At 32.9% G+C, this 23,222-nt stretch overlaps 1 protein-coding gene across 13 annotated transcripts in view; it reads right to left on the bottom strand.

Moving 5' to 3' along the window:
- Window positions 1-4,169: 4,169 nt before the first annotated feature.
- Window positions 4,170-23,222, bottom strand: part of LOC106876180 (potassium channel subfamily K member 18) — a 330,864-nt gene continuing 311,811 nt past the window's right edge. For all 13 annotated transcript variants that reach the window (XM_052965904.2, XM_014924619.3, XM_089349788.1 and 10 more), the window contains 2 exons: window positions 8,503-8,738; window positions 4,170-4,764 (listed from right to left, as the gene is read on the bottom strand). In XM_052965904.2, coding sequence (XP_052821864.2) covers window positions 4,327-4,764; window positions 8,503-8,738 — 674 coding nt within the window. In that variant the 3' untranslated portion in view covers window positions 4,170-4,326. The remainder of the gene's footprint in view (window positions 4,765-8,502; window positions 8,739-23,222) is intronic.

Raw genomic sequence — 23,222 nt, forward strand, 5'->3', positions numbered from 1 at the left:
AACACCAAAATATGAAATACAAAACAAATATACAGAGAACCGAGAAAGGAAAAAAAAACATTGAATATATAAAGAAAAATGAAATATTAAATTGAAGCACATGCAAAGGAACCATTATAATAAGCAAAACAAAAGAAAGAAATTCATACAGAAGCCGGATAAAAAACAATTGAACAAAATATGAATAAAAGGGAATGTAAGACAGATTGAAGATCAATGAACCATATTTTGTAAATGGATGACTCTAATGTGTACCAGAAACAGACAGTTACAAACATTACACAGATTATTAGAGAAATTAACAGGAAAAATAGATGACAAATTCGACTGAACCAAAGAAACTTTAGAATGTGCTAAATCAAAAACGCTATTATCTCGTTAGATAAAGAAAAAGAGATGAAATGATTAGATCAAACACAGACTTATAAATTCTAAGAATATTCATGAACGAGACGGAGTGCAACACACATAAATGAAAGACAACGTTAGAAAAGAACTTCATCGACATATCAGATTAATATTTAAAGCAGGTCTAAGGTAATAGACTAATCTAGCTGTCCCAGAAATATATTATGATTAGAATATTCTCAGTTGAACAGTAAGTAAATGAATACCACTAGTGTGAAAAAAACCCCCAGAAAAATAAAGATTATATTTAGAAAACACCTCAGATTCCGAGAGAGAAAGAATATATTAACCACAGATAGAGGGAGAAAAGAAAATTCTAAACAATTTATGTAAACTACACTGAAGAGGACTATAAATATATTTAGTAAAGAATACAGGAAAACTAATACAAAACAGTAGCATAAAAATAAGAAAATAACTGTTTCCTGTCTTCAAGGAAGCTAACAAAAATATGAAACAGACCAGCACGCATTAATTAAAAGAATAATAAATTAAAAGAAAGTGCAGTAAAAATGTACTACAGAATATCATCAGCGCATGATGAATATAGGAATAAAGTCCCTAAAAATGGCAATAATTTATAACCCTAAACAAAACAGAAGTGGATAAAAATAGGCAACGGTGGAATATGTGGAGGTGGTAGTGAAGCAATTAGTCACATACTGTCTGACAATATATATATATATATACATATACAAAGAGAGAGAGAGAGAGAGAAAGAGAAAGAGAGAGGGGGGAGAGCTGTGTATATATGGATAGATAATAGATAGATAGATACAAGGAGAGACACAATAGTTTATTCTTTTACATTTTATTTATTGAAGTACAGCCATGCTGGGGCACCGCTTTAGATTGCTTAGTTGATTAATTCGACCAAGACATGTGATTTATTTTAAAGTCTTTTAATAATTAAAGGTTCGGCAAAGGTGACCAGTAGAACAATTATTATTATATTGGTCACGTTTGGCGAAATTTTAGATTACATTAATCAACAAAATGTCATTATTATACAAGCATGTACTAATACGAACATACATATACACACACATACATTCATTCCTACATACATACATACCTATACATACATACATACATATATATATATATATATATATATATATATATATATATATATATATATATATATGTATATATATATATATATATATATATATATATATATATATATATATATAGCCTAATTTAAAATTATTACATACATATATACATACATGTACGTGTGTATGTAAGACGGATTTTTACTAAGTTTTCTTACAACAAATTGACCACACCGGATTTGTCGGCCCGATGCTCTATTAAGGAACAACTGTTCAAGTTGTCCCTCATAGGATCTGAACCTGAAATCATTGAGTTTTGAACTGACTTCTTAACTGCACAGCTCTGCCTCTGCCTTATGAGTGTATGTGAATGCACGTGTGTGTGTGGGTGTGGGTGTGCCTGTGTGTGTTTGTTGTTTATCGGTAGGAATGTGTTCACGTGTGTGTGTGTTTGTCTTTGCACATTAATATAGCGAATTAGAATCTGAATAGATTCAAATCAATAGATAGGGGTTCTCAAGGGATTAAAATCAAGAGAATGAAAAAAAATTAGGCGATACTCACAGACACCAGAACCAAAATAATATTACACAAATCGTGATTGAAATATATGTATAGTTTCTGCTTACCAAATCCACTCAGAAGGCTTTGGTCGGCTCGAGGCTAAAGTAGAAAACATTCACCCAAGATGGAATCAAACCACATATTGGAATCAAACCACATATTGGAATCAAACCCGAAAAACGTAGTTGGGAAACAAACCTCTTATTGATTACCCATGCCTGTAACTATACATCTTTATCAAAATGGCGAAACCATTGTATTATACTTATGTATACATAAATAAAGACAGTCTGCTCGTGGGGATTGAATTTAATTCTCACTGATAGTCCGTCACTTTCGACCAACGGAACAGCCTACTATCGAAATAAACGTGCAAATGGCTGAGTACACCACTGACACGCACACCCTTTATGTAGTTCTCAGTGTAATTCATCTTGACATAAAATGGATCAATACAGCTCTTTTAATTACAGTTACAATTCAATTTAACCAGCGGAGTGGACAGTGTCAATGTGAAATAAAGCGTCTTGCTCAAGCACAGAAAGCGCTGCTGGATATGGAACTCACAATCATAAGATCGTGAACCGAAAACCCTAACCACTAAGCCACGCGCCTTCACAAGGCATTAGAGTGTCGTACACATGATGATAAACACATGACTAAAACATAAGCATTTCACCTAACAACAACGAACACGAGATAGCACAATTTAGCATCCATATTGCATGCTTATTAGCATATAAATTAGCATAGATATTAGCGTACAAATAGCCAATATATTGCAATATGTACTTGGAATAGAAACAAAATAGCAAAATTCAAGACATCCCACAGCACTTAGTGAGGCTCACAGAAATATGCTTGGTTATGTAATGTAACCATGCAGTAAAATTTAAGACGTATAACAAATAGCTTTGATATTCTTCAGGAGTGCAAGTCAAATTCCGATGAAACTTTATGATGAGAACAAGATAGATATCAATAACCCTCCTCAGTCGTTCTATTAATAGATATTAAACTAAGATATTTTGACAGACAAATTTATAAAAAAGGTAAAATTGCACTGTATTGCTGTATCAAAATTTTTTAATAAGAAAAAAAAATCATATACAACCATTAAATCTGTGAATCTGTTTCTTCTCTTCGGTTTGACGTCAGATAAAGACTGGCAACGTTTAAGTGGAAAATTTCGAGAAAGTGAAGATAACTACATCTGCATTATTTTGAAACAATTTATTTAACGTCAACATACAACAGTGGATATATATATATATATATATATATATATATATATATATATATATATATATATATATATATATATATATATATATATATATATATATAATATATATATATATATATATATATATATATATATATATATATATATATATATATATATTATATATATATATATATATATATATACATATACATATATATATATATATATATATATATATATATATATATATATATATATATATATATATTACATATTATATGCATATATTATATATTATATACATAGAGAGAGTGAGAGAGAGTGAGAGAGAGAAATGAGAAATAGAAATATAGAGGGTAGAGATAGACATGTGTACATATATAATATATATGTATGTATATATATATATATATATATATATATATATATATATATATATATATATATATATATATATATATATATATGTATGTATATATATATATCTATATGTATATATATATATATATATATATATATATATATATATATATATATATATATATATATATATAATATCTAATATATATATTTATTTGTAAATATACATGCATACCTACATATATTTATTCATCCACATGCGCGCGCACACACATACACAAGTATATATATGCATATGTATGTATGCCTGCATAATTTAATGTATGTGACTGTAGGAGGAGATAGAGAGATTGTGGTTATAAGATATATAAACTGTGAATTTGAAAGTATGAGGTAGAGAGCGAGAGACGAGGGAGAGACAGAGACAGAAAGAGAGAAAAAGAGAGGAAGGAAACAGATCAAACATAGAAGAAAAAAAAACAAGTTAGCTACCGTAATATAGAAAGTGATCGAGATGCCAAATGAAGGAGGATAGACAAACGATAAGAGTGTGACAGAGGTATATATTTATATAGAAAGAGGCTTATATATAACTGTTGATTGTTCCTCCGTATTTTAATATCGTTCCTAGTGACGTATATATGATTTAACTTCCTCCAAGAGAAAGTATAACAAAACAGAAACATAATAGAAAACAATAACAGTTCTTCAATTTTCTGTATCGAGAATGCCTAGCCTCTGTCCAAGCCATAAGCATTTCGCTCTTACTTCCTCTTGCATTAGGTCAAAACACATAGCTATTAACGCCAGTCCGAAAACTAGGTACAATGCACAGAGTATAAGTTTTTCTTGATTTTTCCACGAATCATGGCTAGTTCCAGGAACAAAGTCCCCAAATCCTATGGTACTTAATGTAATAAAACAAAAGTAGGATCCAATTAAATAATCCCAGTCTTGTTCCCAGAGAGTAAACAGCATCGCTCCTCCGAATATGTAAATAGCTATTAGCAAAATGCTAACGATTATTGGTACTCGTGTTCCGTCTTTGGATTTTTGGTTGGTATTTTTATCGTCATAGTCACCATTATCGGAATCTTGTGCGATTATATCACCCTGGTCTCCACGTAAGGGTTCCTGGACTTCTTCCTGAAAAAGAAAATAAGCAAAAAGAAATAGTAGATTTATAATTTCAAATTATACAGGAAAATGATTCTAACTTGTGTATTATTTATTTTAATTTTAACGTCTTTGGATGGAAAGAAATCTACTGACAAATATGTTGTCACATATCGGCATTTCTGAACTCTACCTGGTCTCTCGGACTACTAAATACAGCACTTTAATTTCCCCTTAATAATTCATTCTTTTGAGCATAGAAAGGCTATATTTGAGAATTGAACCATATGTACCAAATCTGATGATGGCCAAAACTGAAACCCATGTGATCATAAGTTCGCATAATTTAGGATGATTTGGAACTACATAACAAGAGCCAGAATTACAACATCAATAGCAACTACATTAAAAAGACAACACAAAAAATTAAAGAAACTTTGCAAAGTGATTAGTTCTGTAAATGAAGTGGAGTAAAATTAACTTTTACTAAACTTGTGAACTAATTTTCTATCCATATTGGTAAATAGTTTCTCTAAATGAAAAGCGCTCAAAGGTAAATTTGTTAATATTCTTCAGCATAGTATTTTAGGTTTCGTAAACGTTCGCGGGAATAAAAGACTGTTTAACTAGGTCCAATTTGGTTTTTAATCGGATATGAGCAAAGCGGAAGACATCAGCACCCAGTTTCCTTTCTATAATTAATAATTCCGATATTTAATAATAATACCTTCCGTTCCATATCACGAGAATAGTAATATTAGTTGAGTTGTTACAACACTGGATCAAGTAACTGAATTTGTTTCCTTTTATTATTCTACATGGTTCATTCAAATTTAGACAACATTGACTTTAACTTTAACTCCAATTAATTTGATATGAATTGCTGATTGTTTTGCTTATGTAAGCTCCAAATGAGGAGATCTTTCAATAAATAAATTCACTAGTTAAGATGAACACCATCTCAGCTTATTTTCAGATTATTAGATTACAAAGTTCCTTAGGCTTACGTGTACCTTAATAAAATTTGTTATTATCCGTAATTAGTGCTTAAGGCAATCAGTCCAGTCTTCGCTGCTCGTGAATTCCAGAAGGACAAATTGCCAAAGTATCGGCCGCACTCTGACACATTTGTGGTCAACTATGTGGCAGTGGAGACCTCCAGCTTTCTTAGCCCTCGGACTACATCCCTGCTCACTGCTATCGGGGTAACTGCGATCTTTGTGACTCGGAGTGGTCGTTCCAACACATCTTCATCGTGAAAATCCGAGGCAGCGTCTTTCCGATTCTCTCCTCAGTAACCATGAAGCGGATTGGCAAGTCTTATGTCTTTTTAATATAATGACTGCTAGCATAGTATTCTACTCCCTGTTGTAGTTTGGTCCAATTTTCAATGACAAAAATATTTCTGTACAACAAATACTTTTCTCACCCGAGACTCACTCCATCCAACCACATCATTAATCTATTGAATCCGACGACAGCTAATCCTTATTTATACATGATTAAGATCATTATAAATAGTAGCTATGCGTAGCCATGAAACAATGTTATCATGGGAATAAGTGTTGAGTGTGGGACTTTTGATGATCAGTTAGGTTTGAAACCAGTCAAGTTAATCTCTCTTTTACAGTCTGACCAAGAGTTAATAACAGCTATTTCTTTACATTTCTTCAATTCTTACACTCTATAGTAAAAGCCTATTAAGGATTACCTGAATACATATTTGAAATTCGTTGTTTAATCCAGTAATAAAATAATACTGTAAACAGTTAGTAAAGCTTCATGTATGAAAATTAAAGCAGCAGATTTTGTGAGGCCACTGAACTTAAGGAGCTAGTAATAGCTACGATGTTATATTATGTATCTCTGTGTCTAAAACAGACGAATAGATTATGAATACCCTCAAATACGTTCGAAACCGTTCAATTCAAACTGGCTATATTGTTCAGGTGAAGAAATAACAACAGAAAAATGATTACAATTGTCCAACCACATAACATCAGACTCCAAAAGACAGCATGAATAAATTTCTTTATAAATCGATGTTATTCAGGTTATTCAGTGTGTTATAAAACTTCGGAGGATGATCCAGTTAGGTTCCTATTTCTAGCAGGGAAGTAACCAACCAGTAATATAATTTACTGACCAATCATTGCCTAACACAGAAAAATTTCGGTTTACTCTTTGTCAATAGATATAAGGAATAGCGTTAACGTATTGCATATTGCAACAACGCTACGCCTGTTTGTTTGTGAGATGAAAATAACTTACTTCAGCTAAGTAATCAATGTCATAACGCCCAACATTTTCCTCTAAATTATAATACCAACTTATTTATAGGGGTCGTAAGTATCACAATAATGATTCAGAAAAAATGCAAACAACACAAATTTGTTTTCATGAGTAGTATTTGGTAGTAATGGTGGAAAGGCTAGTTTATGATAAACTGATTTTAATAGCGAAGCATTTAAAATAACCTGTTTGAGATATGACACATTGATAACTTGATATCCTCAATATATTAGTGATTTCCTTCGTTCTTATTTTACAACAAATACTAGAGGCAACTCCAGACATATACTGATGATAATATGATTTTTAATTCTGCATGCATGACGTATGTTAATATTGAATTGCTTATCCTTTTATAAGTGGATCAGTGACTCTGAATGAGTTATATAAGCAAAACTTAAAATATAACATCGAAGCTTGCGTCTCAACCACATGGTACCAGATTCAGTCCCACTGCATGTCACCTTGGGTAATACTATAGCCTTGGGCCTTGTGAGTGTGTTTGGTAGACGGAAACCGAAAGAAGACCTTTGTATGTATGTATGTGTGTGTGCGTGCGTGCGTGTGTAAATGTGCGTGCGTGTGTTTGTTTGTTTGTTTGTGTGTGTGTGTGTGTGTGTGTGTGTGTGTGTGTGTGTATGTGTGTGTGTGTGTGTATGTGTGTGTTTGTGTTTTTGTCCTTCCACCACCACTTGATAACCAGTATTAGTATGTTTACCTTTTCGTCATCTTGCGGTTCGACAAGAGTGAATGGTAGAATAAGTGATAGTCTTAACAAAATGAGTACTGCTGGCGATGCGCTGCACCAAACCTCTTCAAGATGGTGCCCTAATATGTCTGTAGGCTAATGTTTTGAACAGGAAATAGGTAAAAGATGTAGGATAAAATACATATGTGTGTGTGTGTATGTGCATGTGTGTATGTGTGTGCGTGTGTGTGTGTTTGTGTGTGTGTGAAGATGCGTAAATATATTAATAGATTTCCACAAAGATGTGTAAACATATTAATAGATTTCTGTAGTTAAAAAGAGATTTGGCGATAGTTGTTAGGCTGAGAGACAAGTAAGGAAGACCGCTGTCGACTACTTTGAAATATGTAGATGCCTATTTGTAAATTGGCCTTCTTGAAGTTTGAAACAGGGCTGAAACCTGGACTGGAATCAATGAAAACTATCGTCTTATATCCATTTTGAGCACATTTATCTACAAGCGGAGCCAAATTAACCAGCTGGAAGTTTGGTAGTCTCCCTGTATAGCTATTGTGTCGGAAATCGTAAAATGCGACATTAAATGCGAAATTTCAAATTAATCCAGGTTTTGTTGCAAGTATCATTATAAGACATTTCTGTTTAGTGAAAGGACGTCAAGGAAATAAAATGGACTTTATTGCCTCACATCCCACATTACCACCTGTAAAAGAATCATTTATATGTCAGAAAAGAAATTATTTTCGATTATTAAGAAGGTAAACTCTTACCGAATTTGTTCTATTGTTTGGACGATAACGGATGGGTTTCCTAGGTTGTGGTGAATCACTCTTGAAGCAGAGATAACACAAGAAGCGACAGGCATGTTTGTAGAAGCACCGAAAACCAGTGCCAAATACTGAGCCAAGGTTGGCTAGACAGAGCAGTGTTAAAGGAATGCCAACAAGCGCATAGAATATCGTTACGATGCGGCCATAGGCTGTTTTGGGCGCAATATGACCATAACCTGAAATTTGTCAAAAAAAAAAAAAAACATTGAAAGAGTGTAATAAAAAGGGACATGGATTATAATTTTTTAAATCATAGTGTCGCTAATTATATGAATTGTTAAAATCTCTGCATTTGGTTATCACTTTTAAAAGGGTCTGGTTTCAAAAACAAGTTGCTTAGCTCAACTGTTATTTATAAAACTTTGTTTTTTTGTTTAACACTAGGTCAGCTTTGATTGAACATACCAAGAATTAAGGTGTTGCAACCGTGCCTGTCCAGTCATTTCTCTTTTCATGTATTGGATACCTTCGGTTATATTATATAGTATGTATTTTCTCTTCTAAGGGGATGGAGTGATATTTGAGAGAAGTCTGGTTGCCTTCTATAGTGAGTCTGTATGTGACATATTGCTTGACTCTTAACGTGTGACATTTGTGGAATTTTATAGATGAGTTGGTCTGTTATTTAGAATAAAGCCCATAACCCTTTGATTAGTAGTAGTATCCTAGAAAACTACATATGTTACTTTTTTCTCCTTAAAGAATGTCTGATTAAATTAACTCACCTCCCACTCCTCCATTTCTCTTTCTCCAAACTTTACATAATGCACTAGACAATGCTTCATCATATCCAACAGTGTGATTTATTTACACTTATGTTGTAGCATATACATACATACATACATACATATATACATGTGTGTGTGTGTGTGTGTGTGTGTGTGTGTGTGTGTTTTAAAGTCCTAGACACATAATTTGCTTTTCATCATTAATAGGATACATACCACCGGCGTTAAGTCTGGTAGTTTCGAAACTCCGTGTCACATAACAGATGAGAGTCATTATATGGACTATTTTAGTTTTGATCCAATGAATACTTTTGAAATGACAAATGAAATCAGTTCGGAGACCAGAAGGATCTTATATTTTCGAAATAAGAGGTAAAAATCAGTTGGTTTCCAAACAGATTTGTAACGTCAGACATTAGGAAAGCTTTTAAAAAATTCTTTCGCCATTGAAATGTTCCTGCGTTAGTGGCACTTGTTGGAGAATGTAATGTAACTAATTAAATTCACAATTCCCACTATCATGCAAACACACTTATTTTGCTGTCTCCGTATCATCTGTTATTTTAATTGTGAAAGACTTAGTTAATGAGCTAGATAAATATATATTGACTGATCAGAAGATTATGTACAAATGTCACCACCGTAAGAATATATATCAATAATTTCTTAGTGGTTAATCAATTATAATTGATTTTTTTACAAAAATACTATAAAGAGCAATTTTGATTGCTATTGCTTGACAACGAATGATATTAATAAAATACGTTTCCTCAGAATCAATAAATCTTACAAATAAAAGTTGTAATCAACGTCACATTTAAAATGTCATCAAATAAATGGTATTATATGTCTCTTTGGAATTCGCATAATTCTTGTTGAAACTACATATGTTAGTGATTCCAACGAAAATTAAATTGAATATATGATTTGTAAGAATCTATTGCAAGCAAACTATAGAAGATCATAGAAAAAAATTTGAAATTAAAATTGATGCAAAAATACCTAGAAGTTAAATAACAAAATATTTTTTTGAAAAACGGAAGTGCTTCGAGTTATTACAGATACAGAAAATGTACTATGTATCGAGGAAGTCGAGGAAGTAATAGTGAAGATGTTGATGGTTGGGCTACGTATTTCGGTTCCTGATTGGATGGACAATTTAATCCTCATCGCTGAAGGACAGAAATCTACCATTACCAAACACACGCACACAAGCATGCGCACGCACAGACAAACACACACACAAACGCAAACACGAGTTTGCGCGTATCTATAAATACACACACGATGGATAATTTCGGTCCAGGATAATCAAGCAAGAAAACATTGGTGAAACTGTAGTTAATATAGATGACACTTGCCCAGGCTACTTTTTAATGGGGTCGGATCATGGACGACGTTATTCGCATGCCTGTTCTATCTATATACACACACACGTACGCACATACACATACATACATAACTACATGCATACATAGAGACAGAGAGACAGATAGATAAACATTCTTACGAATATAAAAAGCACAGATAAACATACAAACATATATATGCGTATTTGAGTGTAAGAAAATGTTCATGCTTAGACGGAAGGAAATGGACGATCGTGAAGAAGACTGTGGAAGATCGAGCCTTTTAGGTCCTAAAAGATGTATTTCGACATGATACAGTTTGAACCTTCTTAAAACAGAAACTATTGTCCAAATTAAAAAATGAAGTAATATCCATCAGATATAACTGCCATCCATCCCCTTTCAGTTAGTTTATGTTAAACAATCAGACGGTAATTATGTTTTAAACTGGCACCGAATATATAAACATTTCAACGTTGACGAGTATGTTTTGCATTTGATGTGTTACCGTCGTAAGCCACAATCTCCCTCACACTCTAGTAAAGCAATAACATCAACTGTAACAGTAAGAATGAAATACAAATCTGCTGGCGACTACTTACTATATATTATTCGAAATGTCTTAGCGGAACAAAAGCAAATTTCAGTCAATAATCTTAATCTGAAAATTGGCTACAAGTAATGATAACTTGTATTTGCAATGTCTGCATCAGATTATAAGCAGAAAATAAATATTTTGCTTTATGAACTTCAGCTGCTGTTATCACATGAATGAAGGTGTAGTATATATAAGTCGCAGTTCACAGGAATTTACCACAAGCGAATCAAAATGGCCAGTTTTCAGCAAAAAGTATATAATTTTAATGCTGCCATAACAGAACTCAGTATATGATCAGTAGATCAACGGTACAAATATCTCATACTACTTACTAACGTCCATTTGGAAATTCGGTTATTGGATACTCCATCAATAAAGCAATGTAAAAAGTAATAAATATGATGATGCTCAGTTTCTCTTGAGATGGTCACGACGGGAATTAGGAATGAAGTCAGAGATGTAAATGTCCCAAAGAAAAAAAATACAATTATTTCCAGGCATAAGTCACAAGAAAAATGCTACAGTTCATTTACATAACATGTAATAATTAAAGTAATTAAACATATATTTCAGTTCCCTTATTAGGCGGCAATACATGACATGCGATACAATTTATCAAATGATATTACCCATTTTTTCTTTAACTAACTTACTGAGACAGATTGTCACTGAATTTTTTTTCCGGATTCAGCAAGACAGTTCTGAAACTGCAGTGTTCATATTCTGATTGAAATGTGATCGCGCTGAAATGTTTTTCGTTGCTTTGACCGAACTCATGAACACTGCAACTCATCTCTGCATCGACGTGCATCACTGAGCAACCTTTACGTCTATCGCATAATTACTGGTGAAATGCAAATAGTTAGAAGCTGCAGTTAGCTATATGCAGCTAGTTAGTTCATGCAGTCCTGAGTTATGCATGTACATCAAATGTAGACTCGCATCTGCGGTGACTTCAATCGTTTACAATAGTCCAGTGCATAACCTTTCACTTAACATACCTGTCTTCTCCCTGTTATATAGGCCACTATAGTTTATATCTATATAATAATCTTTCTCCTACACAAGGCAGTTCAAGATATAATTATTCCAAACCGATTTACGGTGCCACCTCAGACGATTTTATTACTATTACATATCCACTTCTGTATGTATTATGTTAAAGGAGTAGATATATTGTCAAATTAAATGCACCTAAAACTGATATGTATTGAATTATTCAAAAGATACCTCAGTTATAAAGTATAATGTTTGGCTCACGCTCTGCGTGTGACTGTAACCCTGAGTGGAAAAAAATTTTAAATGCTACGTTTAATAATTTTTTTATTTTTGAGAAATGCGGCTTTCAACAGAGCATTCTAAAGTTTGAATAATTCATAGTACACATTTTATCGATACAAAATTGTACTTCTACTTACATAATTAACAGATTTACAGAAAGAAAAACCTGTATTATCTCTGCTAAGTTAATAATAAAAATATTTCCATTGACATACTCAGTTTCACTAAGCCAAGAACTACATACACACACATACAGACGCACACATGCACGCGCACACGCACATATACAAACACAAAGATATACACATACATTCATACATACAAAGATATATATATACATATATATATATATATATATATATATATATATATATATATATATATATATATATATATATATATATATATATATATGTATACATATATATATACATATATACATACATACATACATATATATATATATATATATATATATATATATATATATATATATATATATATATATATATATATATATATATATATATATATATATATATATATATATATATATATATATAAGGAACAGGGAATTCCCTAATGAATTTTCTGTTTAAAAAATGGTACAAATCAAGTTGACAATGTATAAAACATCAAATAACATTTTAAAATAATCTATTTAAAAGCATAATTCGAAATTGGAGAGATGAGTCTTTGCCGAAATCGATTTTATTTGATGAAATTATATTTGATCACATTAGAAACATTTTATATGATCACCTTAACCTGTAGTCTCTAAACTCAGAAATAACGCAAATCGATTTTGTAATCGATACTTTGTATTGAGTATCAAATGTAATCTTCTAATGTAATATTGGTCAATCATTGTATGTTTTATGGCTTTGCTCGGATAATCAAGTAGAGTTTTACAACAGCAATAAAACGTACCTCACATACAGTCATACTCGTAAGACAGCTGCTATTTCTTTTCTATCTTCAACTCATAACATTTTTATTATATATTCATACAGGTCCAGTACATGCAAATTCTTTTGCACTTACATTTATTATGTGATTAAAATTTAAAATGTCCTAATGTCTAAGAAGTCCGAGTGTATGCCAAAATAACGTTTATCAAGAACATCTAAGTATTTATAAATTGAAAATACTTTAAGATTATGTAGTCTCGTTTTTGCCCAACTTGCTCTATGCCGACTGAACGAAAGTTTAACTACCTTCTGATAACTAAGTTGCAGTCCACGTGTTGTACTTTAGTCATTTGCTTAGTAAGAATCCAGCTTGTTTGATGTAGTTTTCCTTATATATGCAACCTATTATTACATCAATGAAATTCTGAGAATTAGAATTGAAACTACATTATTAAATCTATATTCTTGGGCATATATGTTTTTAAATTTTGATATTTATATCAAGCATATTCAGCTATAAAAAAAACAGTGATTTACATATGCTTTTTAAATACTTGTGAAATGCGATGCAAGATATTTATAACATACATCATAAATTATTTTTATTCATAATAGATAATACAGAACTAATCTGATATAAGTGGGGAAGTGTACTAGTTTACTACCAATTGATGCCAATGATATTTTTTTATGTACGCTGAGTCATCGAATATGAAATAGTTGTTTTGTAATATGAATCTCACAACATCAATGATAACCATTTCTGCGATGTGTTCTGGAAGCAGAAACTACTATGTATGAAGAGCTTATCTAATCTTATTTATTCAGTTTAAGGATTTAGCAAATAAATTAACAACATCAACGTAATCACTATCTGAATGTTAGATCACTATTTTTTGTCCATTCGATTATGTATATAGTGATCAACTCGAATAAAACACTGAGTAAAATTTAAGAAAGGTTCAAATAAAGTGTCTAAAATATTAATTAGCTTATATGTTCTACATTCAAGACCTGCTATAATTGGCTACATCAAAGACCTCCCAATTTTCTGGAGCCGATATTTTGATATGCTTGGACTTAGCGTTTAACAAACATTCCTTGTAGTTTTATTTTTGTCTACTTTGGTTAGGGCATAACATTTGCTGGTTCTGCGCCTAACAGACTTCTTCAGGAAACAAAATGTTGCTTCAACATATTCGAGAATGTCTGTAAAATTTCCGAAATTTTTTATTGCATACAGATGATGTTTTTCATATCAGTTTCTGACATTTTAAGCAGAATTTATTTTTTATAATGTATAAGCATAATAGCAACAACACTTCTTGAAGCATAAGTGTCAGACAAACTGGTTCTCGCAAAACAAATGAATGTCAGTACACCACCAACAAATCAATAATGTGAAAATCGGAAAAATTTATTAAGTGGGCATTTATCACGAGTAGAATGGACCAAATAGATATGAACATCATCTTCAGCACTATTAACACTTTCCATAGGAGATTAAGACAAGCAATGGGTCGGTAATTGCCAATCTTATTGCCATATGACCGATACTCCGTAACTACACAGCTCTGTAGACAATTGTCTTATTGCTACGCAGTTCTCTTTTTGTATTGACCTAAATCACTTGAGCCAGTAGTCTTGAAATCCATCAGGTCCTGCCGCTTTCCAGTTTGGTAGTTTTAATATATGTGCAATTATATCTTCCGTAGTTATGCGCATATGGTCCGGTCGTGGAGCATCATGGTGATAGAGTTCGGATTTCACGGAATGAATCCAGTCAGCACTGTGGTTGTGCAATATTATTATTATTATTATTATTATTATTATTATTATTATTATTATTATCATTATTATTATTATTATTATTATTATTATTGTTATTATTAATATTACTATTATTATTATTATTGTTATTATAAATATAACTATTATTATTATTATTGTTGTTGTTGTTGTTGCTGTTGTTATAATTCAGTAGTTTCATTTTTATCACGTGCTTTCACTGCACTACCGAGCGCAGCTCTGTGTGCCTTGGGTATGTGCCTTGAGTATGTGCTGTGGTTTGTTCCGGTGTTTTTATTTTCACTGTATTATAAATACTTTAAGAGGGGTCTGGGCTGTGCCTTGTAGTGCTACTTTCTGTATGTTATATACAGTTGTAAGACCTGGTGTTTTGGTTATGTATTTGTCTGAATATTATTTGTCATACTTAATGCACCAACTATTATAGGAATTCTCTCTATTTTTAGACTCCACATTCGAGTTATTTCTATTTCCAGATCCTTGTATTTTGAAAGCGTCTCCGTTTCTTTTAGAGAAAGGCTGTCATCTGTTGGTATTGATACATCGATTAGAAGGTATATTTTTTCATGGTGATCTCTGACAACAATTTACGGTCTATTAGTCTTGAGTTTTCTATCTGTGTGTATTGGCATATCCCCGAGCATAGTTGCTTCCTCTTTTTCCGCGACCTTTTCTGGGGTGTACCTATACTATATTTTTTCTCTCGCAGTTCCATGGTGTTGGCATAGCTTCCAGTGTATATAGTTCCCAACTTTGTCATGTCTGTGAAAATATTCTTTCTTAGCCATGACTGAGCAGCTAGAGACAATATTATTTATTGTTTCTTCTTCATCCTCACATATTTTGAAGTTACTTGTATAACTTTTCATTATAGCTTTGGGTAATTTCTGGAGGGACAGCTTTGATCTTGTGCTGCAATTAAAAATTCTTCATCTATGATTTGAGTCTTGTACTTCTCAACCTTTGTTTGGATTTTCCTTTGTCTATTTCTTTTCTGTTTAGCTTAACCCAATACTTGCCAAGTTGGTGCTTTTCTTGCATCGATTTATCATGATACACTCTTGTTCCAGTTTAAGTTATGTTTTCAGTTGTTTTACAGCTTTTGCTGTTTCTTCTTTTTCTTCATAGCTATCAAGTATTATGACTTCTCTTTTGTATTTGTCAGCTTCCTTAAAGACAGGAAACAGCTTTGTATTTGCTCGAGATTTGTGGTTATTTGCTTATTATTATTATTATTATTATTATCATCATCATTATTATTATTATTATTATTATTATTATTATTATTATTATTATTATTATTATTATAATATTATTATCATCATTATCATTAACATTATTATTATTAAGCATAAATATTATTTGAACAACCCTTAACACTGCGTAACAACGAAGACACAGCAAGTGAAGAGCTGCTTTTACTTTTCATCTGGACAAACTAGAGCAACACGAAATGATATCTTGGACAAAAATACAACCCACCACCATTTCTAGTAATTGAGCCCTCGATTCAAACATCAAGGCCACGCAACGTCATACCGAAATAGTTACATGCAAATATGCATACAGACATATATACATGTGTATGTGTGCACAAATGACAAATAGATGTAGACACACGAGCCCATTCATGTATATATATATACATACATATATACTCTTTACTCTCTTTTACTATTTTACTTCTTTCAGTCATTTGACTGCGGCCATGCTGGAGCACCGCCTTTAGTCGAGCATATCGACCCCGGGACTTATTCTTTGTAAACCTAGTACTTATTCTATCGGTCTCTTTTTGCCGAACCGTTAAGTGACGGGGACATAAACACACCAGCATCGGTTGTCAAGCAATGCTAGTGGGCCAAACACACACACACACACACACACACACACACACACCCACACACACACACACACACACACACACACACACACACACACACACACACATATATATATATATATATATATATATATATATATATATATATATATATATATATATATATATATACAGATATACGACGGGCTTCTTTCAGTTTCCGTCTACCAAATCCACTCACAAGGCTTTGGTCGGCCCGAGGCTATAGTAGAAGACAGCTGCCCAAGATGCCACGCAGTGGGACTGAATCCGGAACCATGTGGTTGGTAAGCAAGCTACTTACCACACAGCCACTCCTGCGCCTATATATATATATATAGCGAAAATATCACAAAACTTACTCAGAGTTTCACGTTCCCGTTCGTCGGACAGTTTTGTTTCGAATCTAAACAAAACTGTCCGATGAACAGGAACTTGAAACCCCGAGAAACAGTTTTTGTGATATTTTTGCTGCTTTCAATAAAGCATATTACTCTAGTTCTTATATTCGAGTACTATTTTTTCACCTCGTTTCGCATTTATATATGCCTGCTCCGGTATATATATATATAACAAGTTCGAATTACCATGCTCAAGGAAAGGACCACGTGCGCATGCAAGAAATAACAGTAAACTATGAATGTCATTCTTAATTTTAATTTCAATTTTATTATATTAGTAGCTCTTTTCTCTTAACACATATTTTATATTCATTTTCCATAAAGTTTTTCCAAAAAAAAAAAAACAAACGAAACATGTAAATTAATTAAAACACAAAAAAATGTTTTAAAAAAGTGGCATTTTCATTTTTATTCATTTTCAATATCTACTTACTCGTGTAGTACTTTTACAAATCTTTTCAAATATATATATATATATGTGCGTGCGTGTGTGTGTGTGTATGTGTGTGTATGTGTGTGTGTATGTGTGCGCGCACTAATGTATATATATATATATATATCAACATAAGTGGTGTATACAAAGTCAATTAAATGCAAATGAAGCTGCAAGGGTTCAGAATATATAGGTAAGAATATATAGGTAAGAAACCTCTTGAACGCAATTAATAAGTCGGTAAATGAATTTAGAAACAACGCGCTAACTCACTTAGGCATGAGTGTCTTATCACACTATCGCAACATTTTGCCTGGTTGAATCCGTTCAGATCACTTGCTTCCCAGAAACAAATTCCAGTTGTAACCAAGCGAAGCCTATCATATATGCAGTTACAGAAAAGCCTGTTGGGAATTAATGCTGGGAAATAGTGTTATCAATGAGGCACAGGGGGGATAGAATTATTTAGTCTTTGATCAGGCAGACAAGCTATAGTAATAATATATGCAAACAGGAGTATTTAATGCATGCTAATACGTAAGGTCTATAGATGGATACGTTTGTGTATCTGTTCTCTGCGTTCTTTCTCGTGTCTGTGTTTGTTAGCGTGCGTGTATGTGTTTGTCTCTCTCTCTCTCTCTCTTTGTGTATGTGTGTGTATGTGTGCGTGCGTGTGTGTATTTGTGTGTACGTTTGATTTTGTTTGCCGCATATAATCAAGTGATACTATTATCGCAGGATTGATAATCTATGGGAAGCGAACAAGATAATTATCAGTATTTAGCAAAACTCTAAAGAAATTGCACACCATGACATACACATATACAGATTTACACACAAACAGAAACTTACAAGCACATACACACCTACGCATCAATAACACACGTACATACATAGAAATTGATACGTACACAAATATACTTATCATCGGCTATAAAAATATCCCTTAGCTTTCAACTGATAGTATCAAAATCTAAAGCGTGTATCCGCTAAGCACGGAATACCATGAAATATTAGCTGTAGTGTTAAGTTTAACATTAGCATCTAATGGCATTAATGCATGATATTTATCAGCATATTTTTGTATTGCATGAAACAGCTATATTGTATATTCTGGTTTTAGCATTTATGCCACATTGCGTTCCTATCCGTCTATTTATTTCTCTCTGCCACTTTCATCCTTATATAGAGTACAAAAAAATTCTCTCCATATGTTTAATTGTGTTTGCATATTTGCGTATGCATGTTTACGTATGCAGTGTGTGTGTGTGTGTGTATATGGGTGTGTGTGTGTGTATATATATATATATATGTGTGTGTGTGTGTGTGTGTGTGTTAGCGTGTAAACGTCACAAACACACAGTGTTTACTTATACTGGATTCATTTTTCAATTGAAATTAAAACATAGCATGTATCATTACATGATATAGGTCAATAAATCATAGCAAGTATACTTAGATAAGCATTTGCATAAATGTATGTCTGTAATATGATTGCAATTAGGTGACTATATATACATGCGTTTCTATACATATACATATACGCACAAGTATATATATATATATAAATATATATACACACGTACGTATATTACGTATATATATTTATATATATATATATATACACATTCGTGTATGTCTATAAATACATATATGTATTTATAGGTAGAGGAGTAGAGGCCGAAACCTGACGTGGTTCCTCCTGATGATGTCTTGAGCTAACTGGATCCTAATCCATCAAGGGAAGGTATGTCAGAAATAAGTAATTCAACAACGCGGGTTGATGAACCGTAAGACGTGTGGCCAGAACCTCCTGGAAAATAACCATAGTGAGGGACATTCCACAGTTGAATTAGAACAGTCACAAACAGTGAAAGAAGACATGCACCCAACACCAGTGCTGAAGACACCTCAGAAAGGGGGGTGCGCAACGTCAAAACGGTAGAGGAGTAGGGGCCGAAACCGGACGTGGTTCCTCCTGATGACGTCTTGAGCTAACTGGGTCCTATAAAGAAGCTGTTGTGATAGCAGACCACGAAACATGGTTGAAATTCCAGAGCAAATTTTAGATATTTCTCCGCACATTGAAAAAAAATGATGCATACCCTTAATCGATTTTCGAATATTATTAGGTTCTCATCAGATGCGTCTACATCGTCCTGACTGATTCCAGAGAAACAAAGAGTTAATATACTCAACAAAAGCAGCAGTTAATCTATGAAGGATTCCCTAATTTGCATACCGAAAGTGTTTAACACTATATAAATACCAGCGGCTTGTCAAAGGGGATCTTAGTCCAAAGAATATCACGGTATGATATAATATATATGTAACATATGGTATAATTATAGACAGGGCAAATTTTAACCAATTCTCGCAGAGTGAAAAAATTATGAACAACCTTAATCGAGGAACAAGTAGCCAAACAGTTTATATACTCAACAAATGCATCTGTATATATATATATATATATATATATATATATATATATATATATATATATATATATATATATATATATATATATATATATATATTGAAAAAAAAGTCGTCAGAATTTTGGAATAACTTTCATTTATTTTATAAAATAAATGAAAGAAGTTATTCCAAAATTCTGACGACTTTTTTTTCAATATTTACTTCTGTACATCACACCTAACACTACACACACACACACACACACACACACACACACACACACACACACACACACACATATATATATATATATATATATATATATAGATATATATTTTCAGTTGAATTAGGTACTTAAGTTGAGGAATCAAATCCGTCCGGTATTATCTGCACAGTTCAAAGTAAGGTGATTAAAATGAAATAGCATGATATCAGGGATTAAGGCAATGCGACGTTTCAAGCGGCTCCGTTTAATCGAATAATGCAAGCATTACATCAATTTAAACACAGTGCCATCTTCAGTTGCCAAAAATATGAATTGTCAACAAATTGATGTAATTGATGTAATGCTTGCATTGTTCGATTAAAAGAAGCCGCCCGAAACGGTCGTATTGCATTAATACCTGACATCCTCTTACTTTTTGATTTTATATATATATGTATGTATATATATATATATATATATATATATATATATATATATATATATATATATATATATATATATATATATATATATATATATATATATATATATATATATATATATATATATATACATGCATACATACATACGTATACACACACGCACGCCCACACGCACACACATATATAGAAATCCGAAAATTAAGGAATGGAGTAGATACAATCCGGGCTGCATCTGTTTTATAGCGAGCGGAACCTCGGAAGTAGTAATTATCCAAGTGAGATATATACTGCATAAAAGTCTTCAGGTCAAGGATATCTTCATCATATGAAGTTTACATTGTCGTTAGGAGACCTGTGTTAAAACACGAATGAATCGATGAAAATTTTTTTTTTTAATTTTCAGTTACTTGAAATGATAATAATGCTTGAAATAAATAATCACAGAGCTATCACATATCATCCATTGTATAATGCTGAAAAAGTGAAGTCCCAATCATTGTAAGTTTTTTTTGTTGTTTTTTTTATAATGAAATTCCTTGAAGATCACTAAGACAGAATTATTATTACGTGTGTGTGGAGAAGCTAGAATTCTATCCACGAGCAAAAGCGATTTTACGAGGAGGTATCCAAAAGAAACCGGAATTTTGCAATATTATTATTTCACTTGGTTTTACATGTTTACGCTTGTATCGCCTTCAAAGTATTCACCACTTGAAACGATGCATCGTTTCAGGTGCATTTTCCACTATTCGAAGCAGTGCTGGAATTCCCACGTGCGATATCTTTTAACGCCTCTGTCGTTCTTTTTCCATCACCTTTTCCGCATGTTCAAATTTCATAGCGGCAGATTTCATCACCAGTGATGGCCTTCAGAAAAAGGTCGGTTGAATTTCCGACTGTTCTTTCAGTTCGCAACACGTATTCAGTCGTGACTGCCTTTGATCTTCCGTGAACAGGCGAGGCACAGATTTAGCTGCAACTCTTTTCATTCGCAATTCCTCGCTCGAAAGCTGTTGGCAGGAGCTCCAAGACTCACCAGTCATATCCACAAGTTCTTCAATTGTTCGTTATCGGTCCTCCAAGATCAGTTCATGAATCTTTGTGATGTTTTCATTCATTCCGAATGTCGACAGTAGCACTGAATGAGGTTGGTATTCAAGCGACAAGTGAATATTCCCAAAGCGTAAACACAACTCGTAAACTTGTGTTTTGGTGATGGCAGCATCTTTGTAAGCTGTTTGAAACATAACTATTGTTTCGTCTGCCGTTACCCTTCGCGGAAAACAGAATTTCACGGAAGTACGCTGTTCATTCGTTTCAGCCATCGTAAAGATCGACGAAGAGGGGAGAACCACTGCAAAACAAAGACGCATCACGTAGCAGAGTGACCGCACGATACAACACCGGTCGGTAGACTGATGCCTGAGGGTCGCATCAAGTGGCGTCTAGCGGCGGAAGCCTGAACGACAACGGGCTTATCTCACGGATTACTTTTGAGTACTCCGATTACTTTTGGGTACTCCCCCGTATATTAATTTTTATTTTTTGCTTTTGTTGATCTTACAATATTTCATTTTCTATGTTTTATGTAAAGGAATCATTCTATCCATTGCAGTGGAATATTCTTTCCAATTCAAGCATTTGAGATATATAGCAGGTGGTTTCTATACACATGTATAATCTTTCTCTCAGAGCAAAGGAGAAATATTTACAATGCGATCGAACTTGTTGCTGATAAAGGAACAGCTGTAGATGCAAATTTAGGAGGCTGGTGATAGACTGAAGTCTTACTAGGGAGGAATTTTGGGCCGTTCATTAATTATGATGGAATCTGCACTACATTCCTCATGTAGTAGAGAGTTCGAATTTTCATGCCACCTCAGTCAATTCTTTAGAAGTATCAGACCATCGCTTTTTCCGTACTCTTATTTATTGGGTAGTATATGTCAGTTTTATCAGTAGGAAGCTTGGTTTCGTATGAAGTTTTCTGTCTCACACACGTTCCATGTGCTCCATATTCCCTTTTACACCTTGCTTTGAACCTCCAGCAATTCTGTATTATGTTGATTGATACCCTCCCCCCCCCGTTGTTTTTAGATATACTTTGATCATGCCATTACTGAAGCTGTAAGTGGCGTGGGATTATCATCCATCTAGCTTCGGTAAATCCTGCTTAGTTCAAGCTAGTACTACAGAAATTGCAGTGCAGTTATAAATCTACAGTTC

Source organism: Octopus bimaculoides, chromosome 1, assembly GCF_046866305.1.
Source record: "Octopus bimaculoides isolate indiv1 chromosome 1, ASM4686630v1, whole genome shotgun sequence".
Lineage (NCBI taxonomy): Eukaryota > Metazoa > Mollusca > Cephalopoda > Octopoda > Octopodidae > Octopus > Octopus bimaculoides.